The 14,689-nt window shown below is 35.0% G+C and overlaps 1 protein-coding gene across 1 annotated transcript in view; it reads right to left on the bottom strand.

Moving 5' to 3' along the window:
* The window catches only part of ADAMTS19 (ADAM metallopeptidase with thrombospondin type 1 motif 19), a 228,940-nt gene that overhangs the window by 176,403 nt on the left and 37,848 nt on the right, over positions 1 to 14,689 (bottom strand). Inside the window, exon 3 of the mRNA XM_038551654.1 lies at positions 6,298 to 6,463. Within this exon, the coding sequence (XP_038407582.1) occupies positions 6,298 to 6,463 (166 nt within the window). The remainder of the gene's footprint in view (positions 1 to 6,297; positions 6,464 to 14,689) is intronic.

Genomic DNA, 14,689 nt, shown 5'->3' with positions numbered 1-14,689 from the left:
GCAATAACAGCACCTACTTTCTAGTGTTGTTGATGTCTTATAATAAGATTGCATTAATAAAATTTCTAGTACAGAGTAAATAAAATAAAATACCCCAATTAAAGAAAATCACAATTTTCTTTTTGAAATCAGTGACAAAATAAAGGTCTACTTGCAGAAAGTACCTTAAGTGATTGCCTCACACATCTCAATTCAGGCAGAGGCCCTTAATTACTAAAACATTATGCATGGGTTACAAACACTTGGTTCTGCCTTCTATCAGGATCACACAGAAGTTATAACCTTAGGGAAATTTTCTTCAAACATAGCCAAATAAAAGCAGTGACCAGAAATAAACATATGTATACATTTAACTACATAAAAATGTTAAATTTGTTTATTAAAACATGCCTCTATCAGAATGAAAAGCATGCCACCAAGTGGGAGAAGACAGTTACAATACTTTTACATAATAAAGAAATTAAAAGCTATTCTAAATCAGTAACAGATAGCCCAACTGAAAAATTAGCCAAAGACTTGAACAGCCATTTCACACACACAAAAAGACATCCAAATGGCTAATTAGCATATGAGAAGGTGCTCAGTCTCATTAGTCTTCAAGGAAATGCAAATTAAAACCACAATTAATTAAATTAATGAAAATCCTCAGAATGGCTAAAATAAAGAGATGATTATATTAAGTGTTGACAAGAATGTGGAGACAAATGGAATTCCTACACACATACAGGCTGGGAGTTTAAATTAGGATAAACTTTGAAAGACTGGCTAGCAGTAACTACCAAAGTTGAGCACTAGCATACCCAATGAATGATCAATGATCTAAAATACATACTCGTCAGAAATGCATGCAAATCACATGTACAAATTATTCACAGTAGTACTATTCTTAGTAATTCAAATAACCATCAATAGTATAATGGATAAAGAAATTTTGGCCTATTCATACAATGGAACGTTCTACAGCAAGGAAAATAAACCAACACCTACAATGTGCAAAAACATGGGTGAACCTCACAGATAAAATGTTCAGCAAAAGCAGCAACATAAAAACTTGGAAGATGTGATGTTAGAAGTCAGGGTAGTAAATATCTTGGAAGAAGAGATATTAGTGCCTGGGAATGGGCATAAGAGGGACATCTTTGGTGCTATAATTACTGTATTGTGATCTAAGTGTTAACTATATGGTAATCTTCATTTTGGAAAAATTCAGCAGCTGGACACACCATTTGTGTGTAGTACCTACATGCATGTGGCATTTCAATAATGAATTTATTATTTTAACAGCTTTATTGATATAATGTACATGAGAAAACATGTACCCATTGAAGTGTACAATTCAACTAGTCCTAATAAATGTCTATAATTCAGCAACCATCTCCACAATCCATTGTTAAATCAGTGATTATCTGTTCTGCTCCTTGTCATTTACCAAAATTCTACTGATGTCATTAAACTGCTACCACCTCTTTTCCCGAACTTGTACCTGTGAGCCGATATCTATACTATATTCTTTACAATAATTTTAATTATTGTATCCCTAGAATTAAACATAAGTGTTTAGTAGAGTTCCACGAGGTAAACATGTATGTTCAATTAGTCATGTTTTCCTGGGTGTTTCTAACTTTGTTTTGATTTTCAAAGTATGTATTCTCATCGTTCTAGTCCATCATGGTGGCTTCTAATAAACTGCTTTCCTTGACACCTGTTCCAGGTACTATGGTCTTGGCTTGTCATTTCAATTCAAGGCTACTCCATTCTACTTTGCATACTACCTATTCCACCTTTCTTCCCCTCTTTTCATGGTGCCAGGATTTATACCTTGAGTTTTTGAACTACTTGTTCCCTTCTATCACTGACTCCTAGGCCCAGCTGAGTTATATCTGAGATCTAATGTGAAATGGGTCACTACCATTGCTGGAAATTTTACTGTCCTGAAATGTCTTCATAATTTATGCTTTCTCATTTTCTTTCTAGCAGTGATCCAGACTAAAACCTACTTAATGAACAAAGTTCTACCCAATATATCAAGTAGAATCAGTTAACTAAGTTAATAAAAGTACCACAAAAAAAAAAAAAAACAGTAGCTGTCTGCAACAGGATCATAAGAGTTAAAAGTACATTTTATGGATCCATATTTAGTAATTAAAACCAAAGTCCTTGATGAAGGACAACATAGGAAATTGGTTTTATCTGTATCTTGAGGTCTATGACAATGAGGAATGAATTCTGTAGTTTCTTCAATTATAATCTCAAACCTACCTACACTTAGTATATTGTTATAGACACTCGTAATATTTAGTAGCAGGCATTCCTACAAGTAGATGAAAAGACTTGTCTTGGCAGGGTCAACACCAAATAAACTATAGGGGGAAATATATACGCAGCTCTCATACATGAATATGTCACTGACCTTGTATGTCAAAATCATGCAATGGTAGGAACAGAAAGGATGAGAAGATGGATAAAATATTAGGAAGTAGACATCATCACAGTAAAACAAATCAAATGTAGGGGAAGAAAAGGGTGGTGGTTAGAATTACTCTTGCTTGTTGCTGTTTTTATTTGTTTTGGTTTGTGTGGGGGTGGGAGGTTGTTTAGTTTTTTGAGTAACTAGGTAGATGGTGGATGATATCAGGAGAGAAATGAGGGAAGGAAGATGATGAGCTCAGCTTTAGATGTATTAAGTCTAAAGTATCTGAGAGACAACTGAGTACAAATGATTAAACACCTGAGAGGAGAAAGGTTAAAGTGGGGATTGGAAGTAATCAATGTATAAGTGAAGTTGAACCTGTGGATTTGGATTATATCACCCTTAGGAAAGCCTGTGGAGCAAGAAATAGAAAGAAAAGGATGAAACCCTAGGAAATGCTTACATTTAGGGGGTGTATGTATGGATGAAGATATACCCATGGAGGGTATGGAGATGCAAGAAAAATAAGAAGGGCAGAAACCAAAAGGAGAATTATAAAGTAAGGGGCTTTTGAACTGTAGCAAGAATGATGAATAGACAAAGTAAGAGAGAGAAAAAAGTTTACTTTTTTGCCCCAGCTAGCAACAGCTGTGTTAGCTCCAGTTTATCAGTGTGCTACATCCTTATTTGCATGTTATATGTAAATAGAGTACATGGAACATTCTAGAATGTTTCTTAAGAATCTCAACTTCACGGTTGATTCCATCATACAGGTTAATCACTGTGTATGAATCATGCATCTTGAAGTAATCTATTTATTAAGTTGCTTTCTCTGACGGCTTCATTGTCTCTCAAATCTTGAGACCATTTTCTACCCATAGGTATGTATAAAAACAATATAGTTGATACCATACACTTTCAGTTAGCAAAGAAATTTGAAAATGTGTAGTCACCAATGTGTCTTTACCATAGCACACACAATGAAGTCCCTTCATCATCTAGTTCATGACTACCTTTCTCCTGCCTTTATACTTTTGCATGTATTGCTCCTTTTGCCTGCAATTCTTCCATGCCTAACAACATGTGCTAAAAACTTCATACAAGTTTTTCATTTTCACACAATCTCATTTAATTCTGAGAACAGCCCTGAGGTTTGGGTATCACTATTTCCATTTTGCTGTAAAATAGCTTTTGAGAGAGAAAAAGTACATTTTCCAATGTCACACAGCTAGAAAATGGTAGCATAAGTTTGTGAACACAGGCAAAGACTCCAAAGTCTGTTATCATAATCCACACACTCTGTTTCCCTTTTTCAAAGAGATGTAAGTCTGTAGTCAGGATAAGTTTTACTTGATCTTCGCAGCTCAACCCCTTGATATCCAAAGCCTGGTTTCTTGTGTGTGCTGTGTCTGCCAGTGTTCTTGTCATACTACACTATAATTACTCACTTACTAGTTTGTCTAAAATAAGACATTAGTTGCCTCTTAAGAATAAGAGCTGCCATTTAGCTCTATGTCCCCATGAGGGACTGGTCATCTTTCTGTACAAATAAAGAAACTAAGGTGCAAAAGTAGAAAAACAGTACGGAGGTTGTACAAAAAATTAAAAATAGAAATACCACATCATCTGGTAATTCTGTTGCTAGGTATTTACTCAAAGAAAGTGAAAACTTGAAAAGATATACCCATCCCTATGTTTACTGTAGCATTATTTACAATAGCCAAGATATGGAGCAACCTAAGTGTCTCTAGAAAAACGAATGGATAAAGAAGATGTGATATATAGTCAATGGACTTTCATTCAGCTATAATTCATGACAACATAGATGAACCTAGAGGGCATTATGCTAAGGTAAGTTAAGTCAGAAAAAGAAAAATACTATATGATTTCACATACATGTGGAATCTACAAAACATCAAAAAAACAACCAAAAAAACCCCACTATAAACAGACTCATAAATATAGAGAATGACCTGGTGGTTGCCGAGGAAAGGGGTGTGGGAGATGAGTATAATAGGAGAAGGGGATTAAGAGGTACAAACATTTATTTCACATAATGCTAATTTCAAAACCATTTTTTAAAATTCTAAGCCTTTAAAAAGTGTCTGAAAATAGGTAAACTCAGTAAATCATCTAAATGAGAGCTTAATACTCCTTGCACACAAGTGTCTGACCCAAATCGATCAATTAACATGTAACAGTCATGCCTAAAAAAAAATTTAGAAACTCTATGAGCAATGTTTGCCAAATATAAAATGTGTATTTATGCCTTATAAACCTATTAAAATTAAGAATTTTCTAGAAATCTTTCTTCTATGCACTATGGCACACAAAGCCAGGTTTGTGTCATCCTGGACATGAGTAATTAGAACAGCTGGAACTTACTATGATTTGAAAGTTGCACAGCGTAGATTTTTAGTATAACTCATATAAGACAATTTCCTTAAAAGGACTAAATCCAAGTTGTTGTTGCTGCAATCATTTCTCAACACAAGAGACTTTCTTTGGCTTGGTCATAATGCTATGACTTCTGTTGAGCAATTTTATCGCCTTTGTGCCTCTACTTCTTAGAAAAGAGAAGAGGAATGTGTCTCACTCAAATTGACTAAACCATGTACAGTGAATAGTGTGCCACAGAGATTCACTTAACTCCTTTTGAAGATGCTTCCCATAGAGACTGATACCATGAACTTTCACAGAAGAAAAAAGAACTCACAGGTTAATTTGCAATAGATATATTTAAACAGAAATATACTGTAATTCTTTCTGAACCAGAACACCCTTAAGTAAGCGATGATGTGAACATCCTATGGCCATTGCAAGTGCAACCAACTGTCACAAGACACATACCTACACTAGCCTCAAATACCATAACCACTTTTCAAATTATACTAACTATACTAACACCTAATTTTAAATCTGCAAGTCAACTTTTTATGTCTTAACAAAAATCCTTGAATAAATTCATATTTCCTCAGATTCTAACTAGAAATGTTTCTATCAGTGAATATTCACTGAGATGTCTGGATTAGGTATCTTAAAATTTTTCCTAGAGATACTTAAAATTATTTTCTGAGTGTTGGCTATGACTTTCAGGTCCTATTTATGTAATAGAAATCATTCATTTTCCTTACCATTCTTGCTATCATAGAGATCTCTGTCAAAGGAAGGAAGAAAGCACACAAAACAGTCAGCCCCATTTTATTTTGGTAGAGACCTGGCAGGCAAACAAACACACTAGGATTTGATGGTTGGAAATGTTTATGAGCTTCTGAAACGTCCAGATTTAAGGTATTTTGATACTGAAAATAAAATTCAAAGAAATAAATCTTTACCCTTCTTCCTATCACACTGTTAATTTTAACCTCCAATAGGATTTTTACTTGGGCCAAATAAAAGAAAAAAAAGAAGAAGAAAGAAATAGAAGAGGCATCTGGTCAAAGAAAAGAGATATCTATGATGTTCTCAAAGAGGTGGACTAAAATAAGGCCATGAGTTCACAGTATTTGGTTTCAGGAGATCAGGAATTCTCTTGATGTCATTTCTATGCCAGTGCATAGAACACTTCAAGGAACTATGTCACCCTGCAAGGAACACTTCACAGCTTGAGAGAGATACAGGGCATGTTATATGTTAATCTCTGAAGTCCTCCTGGAGTCACATTTTTATGCTATTAAAATGTAGCACTTCATAGAAGACTAGAAGAAAGTCTAAAATAAATATATTTGTTATTAACCAGAAGAGATTCGACACTCTGAGAAAGTATAAAACTAGTAGACAGATGGACAGATAGGCAGGCAGACGGACAGACAGAAAGGAAGAAAAAAAATTTAATGTATTCATCTCACATTGCATATTTTTTAAACTCTTCTGGGAGAAGGCATTACCTGAAATGATACCACAGTAATGACTGTGAAGAGCTGACTTCTCTGTGACTTTTTCCTCCATGGACCTTTTCTGCCTATATACACGGTGTGGGTGACCCGTTATGGCCATTGTATCATTGAGTGGTTCAATAAATATGAAGTCCTCATTGAGCTGTATAAATCCCATCTGGAATATATAACATAAAAAGATATGTAAGAAATACTATTTGGATAAATTACTATCTAGGCTCTCCTACTCATACACACTCTGTTTTCTTTCACATATGTGCATACATTTTAATGAAGCTTTTTCAGCAAGCCCACTAATAAGGTAACTGTCTTCCCATGTTATTACTTCATCTTTACATACTTTATTGCACTAGCATAAACTTCATTTAGTTAAACTGAGCCTGTGTGGGTGGGAGGCTAGATGCCAGCAACAGATGCATAGTAAAAATTCTGGAACGTTAAAGGCTCACTTTGGGAGACCCATGGGGTCACTTACACGTAGGCATATATAGAAGAGCAATACGGTTTTTAATTGCACGCACCATGTAGTCTAACTTTTTGACAATAGCTATTTAATAAAGTAATTCATGTAACCTATCAAAGCAAATGTGGGGGACATGGCATTGAAATTATTACATAAATTATTCTTCAAGCCTTCTACTAAACATTTTTAACACCTTTGCACAGTAAATTACAGAAAAAAATGAATCATCACTTACTTAAGCATGTTTCATTTCACATGCCATGTTTTTAAACTTAGCCAATTGTAGACAGAGAGCTAAAAACTGTAAAATACAGTTATTATCAATGAAAAGAACTTATAACAAGTAGGTATCCTTTTATTATATTGAGGCTAAGCCTAGTCATTTCTTTCCTTCCTTTTTTAGAACATAAATTTATATTTTAACTAGGAAAATATTCCACACAGAACATATGACTTGACCTTTCCATTTTTTATTTTACTCTACTGTAATATATATATATATATCTTACATGTATAAAATATATATAATGCATATATTTGACTATTCTGTTAACTCTAGCCAACATTTTTAAAGAAATAATCCCTTAGAACCTGCAATATTCATACCAAATCTGCTATCAAAGTTCTTCATTCTGGTTTGAATTATATAAAAATTAGATATAGTTCATTTTAATTTGACCCACATAGAACTTGCATAATAATAATATACTTACTTCATCAGATACAGTGATTCTTCTAAACTGAATATTAAGAAAAATTAAATCTATACTAAAAAGATATGTTTTCCTTAAAAGTACAGAGAGACTCTTTCTTTTGTTTTAATCATTAAAGTGTATTACATCTTCTCTACAGAAATACTAGGTGATTGTCAATATGCCATTTCACTTTATTCTATATCAAATTGATGTTATATCCTAAGAATAAATCTAAAGATACCTTTTTTATTGAATTTTTATAACACTAATAAAATTCTCAGGTACTAGAACAACAGTTCCACTACCTACCTTTATCTACTGTCCTCTTCTCTTCTCCCTCTCCTTCTCTTTCCTAGACATACTTGTGAGAGCGCGCGCGCGCACACACACACACACACACACACACTGAGGGTGGGGGATAATGAAAAAACGATTTACTGTGAAAATTCTTGTAAAATATATCAAGCATGTATTATATACTTGAGCCATTTTGGGGGGTAATTTTAATATGAATTTCAATGAATTCTTTTAGTTTCCACACATGTGCTCATTGTCACTGATGTAAAACTACAGTGAATTTTGAAGTAATTACAAGAAGTCCAAAATCTTCCCTTGATAGAAAAAAAGGGCAATAGCAAATATTTAAAACTTGAAATAATAGTCATTAAGATATAGCACATCTACACATGGATTGAGGGTGGAGGGTATCACATTATATAATACTATGAAAATGTTACTCTTCACGTATCATAAGATACGTGAAACACGTATCAGTGTATCAGTATGCTTCTGAGGTTCAGTCAGTATCAAAGTTTGACTAATAAAACTGACAGTGTGGCTGATGATTAAAAGAATAAGTATTATGATGCTCAGAACATCTCAAGCAAACATGCTCAGTTTCCCTAAATCATAAATTTATAACCTGATACCTTCTTTCAAAAGGCTATATTAGTTGGATTTATAACAATAAACCAAATAAAATTTAATTGCATACCATATAAAATTGAATGACTCCAAAGCCAGATTTTGGACTTAATATTATTTGGATCATAACATACTACTAGCTAAGTAACTCTGGACTTAAGATTATTTGGATCATAACATACTACTAGCTAAGTAACTCTGAGAAAGATACAGTGACTTAATCTACACAAGTGCTCCATAGGGTTCTGAAACATTCACTTTTGAAAAGCACTTATCAAAAAAAAAAAAAAAAAGAGAGAGAGAGAGAAAGAAAAGCACTTATAAGTGATGTAATGCACTTATCAAAGGATCTGATAGTGGGTAATCACTCAATAAATGTTCACCACAATTTTTATTTTTATTTTAATTAGCATAACCATAATAAATCAAAGCACTCAAACATTTGAGTATGAACTGAAGACCTCGGGAGTCCAAAGAATCAAAACTGATCCATCTTATTGTATTGCCATATTAAGTATGTTCTGAAATAAAATGTTTTAAGTTAGGATTTGGAAACCACTTCATAACAATTATTTGTTGTGTTAGGACTTTATCTACAGACATTTTTAAAAACAAGAAGGCTACTTTTGACAAGGAAAAAATGTTGAAATAATTATAAATGGTGACTCACTCATTCACTACATATTTACTGTCTGGCTACAGGGTGCCAGACTCAGTTCACTGTGGGGCAGATATAGCACTAAGTGTTCAGCATTCTTTCTTCAGGGAAGGGTTTTCTGGGACCAGAATACTATCCTACAACAAAGGAAATGCTCTAGCTTAGGTCAATATCTTTCAAGATGATTTCTCATATTAAAGCAGAATTGTAGAAAGATTTGAGGTTTTCTGTGTCACCATAAAAGCCTCACTTTTTCCACTAATCAAACAGAAATCTATATCTGCACTGTGATTTTACAAGCTATGGAAGAACATGAATCCATATTAACCTCTACGCACAAGGCTCCTGTGTTCAACAATCCACAATTAGGCAGCTATCATGTTAGTGCAAATATTGTCCTTTCAGTTTTAGAAGGAAACAAAAGAGAATATAAATGAATATCGCACAGCACATCATCTAAAATCAATGCAAGCTTTATAAGCATTTTTCTCCCAGATTGCTCTTAGATTTTTCAAAATGATTTTTAACTATTTTGAGATGTTTCATACCAAATTTGGAAATAAAATTAAGTTTAATGGGTGTTCCTCATCTTATATCATGTGCATATTCTCATATGGTGGCATCTGTTCTCTTGCCATTGAATGTTATTCTTTGATTTCACAATTTAGCAAGAATTTCAGTATTTTGCAAATTTACCATCACTTACATTAATACATTACCACTCGTTTTTTTTTCCTACCAGTTTTGACATTTTATTTCTCTATTTTGATGCCTCTGTACTTGATTAAAACAAACAAGAAAATTGTTCTTCATAAATGTGCATTGACACCATCTCTAAATCCTAACCACAACATGAAATTGAATCTGGTCAACATGCCAAATATACTGTTGGTGAAGTGCTTCAATTCACCAATATAAATGTTTCATTTGTTAAAATTTAAGTTAATTATGGTCTATTAAATAGATCCTAAAACTCTAAAGCAAGCATAACTTAAAAATGACTTATGGGCCCCTGGGTGACTCAGTCAATTAGGGATCAAACTCTTGGTTTCTGCACAGGTCATGATCTCAGGGTTTTGAGATTGAGCCCTGCCTTGGGCTCCACACTCAGCAGGAAGTTTGCTTGAGATTCTCTCTCTCTGTTCCCCCCACCCAACACTGTCTTCCTCTCTCTTTCTCTCAAATAAATAAGTAAATCTCTAAAAAAAAAAAATGACTTAAAAATTAGAAAACAAGATGGCACTCTCCACTGTTGTTCTCGCTCTTTACTAATATTGCTACTTTACTTCTCCCACCTCACTTTGCATTCACTCTCAGAGCTAAAGCACTACCACAATTATCTCAGACTTTCTCTCCATTCTTCCATGCTTCTTTCTGGAAACATCTTTTCCAGAACCTTTCTTTGAAACGTAAGCTTTCAAAGGGCTGGGGGACAGTATTTTTCTGAGATTTAAACTATATATTGTGAGTCTTTGATAATACCCTATTTTAAAAAATAGCATGTCATAAGGGTATAAGTGATAAAGGATATGAGGGAGGTGTTAGATCATTATAATTTCAGGATATCAGGAGAGTCTTGAGGGATAGCAGAATCTGGGTAAGACCAGGGTAAGATTGCTCCCTAGGAGAGGAGATATTATGAACAAAGGCAAAGAGGACATGGAATCTAGCTAGCAGTTAAGAAGACGCCTGCCTTGAGTAGATGGGAAAATGTAGCCTAAAAACAAGTTAAATCCATATAATTGAAAACATCAAATGATGGAATTCTTGATAGGAAAATCAATGTCCTGAGGTTCTGAGGATTACTACTCTATCGTCTGACCAGAGGTATATTAGAGAATTCTAATTCAGTGAGACACTGAAAGAGCACAGGTGTTTTATTTCTAAACGGCAGTTACAAAAGTTATGAAAAGATCTGGCATCTGGAGATGCTTGTGAAAACACTGTGGACAAATGTCTGATGCTCTACATGATCTGAGCAATATACATTTGGCTTTATTTAAGTGTTTCCTTGTACAGTCACATTAAAGTATATATCTCATTAAGTAAATAAAGTATATAAAGCATTATATAGTTCAGAGTGTAAGCATAATAGAGGGCTTGATGTAAATTATGATCCTAGAAGTTTATTTGATGCTTTACTCAGAATACATCATTTTCAACATTGCTATAAATAGGAGTGATTTTTCATGCGTTTGTGTATGCAATACATACAAGCAAGTCTATGAAAATACACTTCTGACACCCTGTGTATCCTATTGTTTTACAATGCTAAACTTCTCTTCCTGACTCGACCCTTTTGATGTTTACTCTTTACACCCACAGAGGGAAACTCTAAATCCTTAACAAAGATATATAAAGTAGAAGGTCATAATAAACTCTTGTCTGCCTCTCCAGCTTTATTTTTACTACTTCAACTTTATATATAACTGCAACAAATATACATTTTAATTGGGTGAACAAATTTTATATTTTAATGCATTTCAGAATAATTTTTAGTTGCAAATACACTGCACATGCTGTTTTCTCTTTCCAGAAAGGCACTCTCAGTTATTTCTTCAAAATCAGGCCAACCTGGTCCTTTCTCCAAAGAAACCACTTCCTCCCTGATCCATTTGTACACTGCACCTTTCCCGTTATTACACTAATACATCTGCTACGATTATGGTCTTTGTGTGTCCCTGAATAGACCATGGGCTATTTGGGGGAAGGCTTTGGGCATAGAGCTCAGCTTCATGCCTTCAATACATAAGGCCTGGTACACAGGAGGTGCTCAAGGAATGTTGCTTTTAATTTAACATATTCTTCCTTTTTGAGATCAAAAGAAAACATATCCATTTGATGCTCCCAAGAACATCTATTCCATCTACTCCACCTGTAACTCCATCAGAGGGGAAATTACTATTTGATTTCTCCCCCTCTGGCATTCACAATGTTGCCTTCCTTGTGAGCCCAGGTTCTATCTTTAGGAAAAGCTTTCATGTGATCACATTGTTAACATTATTCTGTTTTCTTTCCTTGCCAAAGGGCTTCAGAAAGTATCTTGAAACTATAAAGGTAGACAGAAACTTAGGAATCATTGAGCCATAATTAGAGTTTTAAAGTCAAGAAAACCAAGACTTAGAAATGTTGCATAACTTGCCTAGAATCACACAGAAAGTTCATGTGAGTGTCAGAGCAGGAATCTAACACTCCCAATTTCCAAATTTGTTTTTGGTTTTAATACATCATTCTAAATTTGCTTGCTACCTGCATTCTAGTTTCCCCCACTGAACTCTGGAAATTGTTCTGAGGCCACCCACAATTTCCTGTCCTTTGTTCTCCTCTCTAAGGCATTTGACCCTTGACCACTTTTCTTCTCCACGAATATTACAGTGCTCTAGCCCTCTTCTCTAGCAACTGTTTCTGTTTCCTTAAACAGGAATATCCCTCACTCCAAAGCAGGTCTTCTGTCAGCAACTGCTGTCTGCAATGATCCCTCCCAAAGATTTTATAACGCCCTCTACGGAGCCAATACCCAAATTCCAAATCCCCCTCTCAGCCCACTGCTTCCATTGGAGATCCATGCTCCTCGCTGGTCACATCTCATCACCTCGCTTCAGATAACCGAACATTCTCCCACACCAGTGCCTCTCTCAGAGTGTGCCTTCAACTTGTTTCTCTTTGTGACTCCAACTTGTTTCTAGTTACTCAGGCTGAAGAAATGATAGAATCCTTTTGTTTTTCCTTTTCAAATTTCTTTTAAAATATTCAGAAGAAAACAATAAGAAAATAATATGCCTGTGTGCCAGACGTTGTATATATAGGATTCATTTAATCAAACAGCAAGCTTATGACACATGTGCTAACCTCACAAGTTTATAGTTGAAAAAAGTGAGTTTCAAAAAGATTTATTGTGTCCCAAGGTCACAAATGAGTATGTGGAAAAGACAGGATTCAAACCAAAGTGTCTTTGTGAAGCCATCTGAGGAAGTCTAGGCCTTGCCATATGACTGTTATTCCAAATAACTCATCTTTAAAAAATTTTGCACTGAGGATTTGATGTCAAACACAACACCTCACAAATGTGAGATGTCCAAAATTTGATATCAACAGCAAGGCCAGGCCCTATCCCTCACAGAGCAGAAGACAAACATACTGTGTTAAGCTCTGAACTTTATCTTAAGCTGACTGTTTTATATGATGAGACATATTAACTGCCAAAGGCACTCTGAGTTCCTGAGAGGTCTGAGGGTTTCACTCCCAGGCATCCCTCCGTGCTATGCGCCCAATCACTCCCCCACAGCTGACTTGGGAGATTATTTCAAGGCTCTCATTTTTCTTTCCTTCTTCCTTTGTTTTACAATTCTCTTTTCTATCTTCTTTCTTGAAATGTCTCCTGATCATAAAACCAGAACATTTAAGTAGCAGAATATTTAAAAAATATAGTTAAAAAAAGCAAATCATTATCCCAAATCCCATTATATAGGATAATTACATAGGTATGTGTATATTTCTTCCTACTCTATTAACATACACACAGACACACAAAATATATATGCGGGTATGTACTCATGTGTGTATGGGTGTGTCTCTACACATGCACACATTTGTTAGTTTGACCTTCTACTTTATTTTCCCATTAAAGAACAGCTTAAAAAAATAAAGAACAGCTTAACAGCTATTGTATTTCTTAATGGTATTAAATAATCTTTATAAGCCTGTTTTTTTTATCACTGAATAACAGTGTATCCTCAAAATATGTATTTATATTTATAAATATTTATTAGCTATTCATTCATTTAATCCTCTGTTCATTAAGTGAGTATCGACTTTGTACACCAGATGTAGGGGACAGCAGTGATCCAGACTGGCAAGAGCCATCACCAACTTACGTACACTGTAGGAAGGTATACAATTTGCTATTTATTCAACTGAGTCAAAGTTACATGTGCAGTTGCTCTATCACTGTTAATAAGCTTTATGTTGATAGTTTATACACTCATTTATATCTGTATTCTATTTCAAACACACACAAAAAGGTTCAAATATAGCCTGGAAGTATTCCCTCATATACCTAAGTACCAAGGCAGGAGCTGAAAGTGATCACCTAGAGAAGATGAACCAGCCCTCTTCAAAGGACAAGTGTGAAATCCCAAGAGGCTGAGGGGAATCTCTGAAGAGGACAGCCTCACAAGATCCCATAAATGTGGCCCATGAGAGACAAACAGTCACCATTTTAAGCACCTGTCAAACGTAATGCTCAGCACCACTATCCCATGACACAATTACTATGCCATGACACTGTCGCCAAGCCATGACACCACTGGTCACTCAAATATACTTCTCCCTCCTGCCTCCCTTACAGATTCTGCCTTCAAGGAGCCAGAGGACGCTCAGGACACTGAGTAGAAGAAATGAAAGCCCTGGATGGGGAAATAACAAGGGCTCTGACTTCACTCCCTCTTCTTCCCTGCAAGTGATTAGCTCCAAGAAAGCCTGAATATGGAGGTCATGTGGCAGAGAGACTAACTTTATGGGAATTTGGAGGGTTTGATGGTTAAAGGATAATATTTTAATTACCAGAATTTCTATGACTAAATTTACCAAGCAACTTCCCCCAACCTAAGAGTGAACAACACCCCAAAGAAGACCAGGAATAAA

The sequence above is a fragment of the Canis lupus genome, chromosome 11 (genome assembly GCF_011100685.1).
Source record: "Canis lupus familiaris isolate Mischka breed German Shepherd chromosome 11, alternate assembly UU_Cfam_GSD_1.0, whole genome shotgun sequence".
In the NCBI taxonomy this organism is placed as follows: domain Eukaryota; kingdom Metazoa; phylum Chordata; class Mammalia; order Carnivora; family Canidae; genus Canis; species Canis lupus.
Note: the sequence above shows the minus strand (reverse complement) of the source record. Positions and strands in the feature narration are given on the sequence as shown.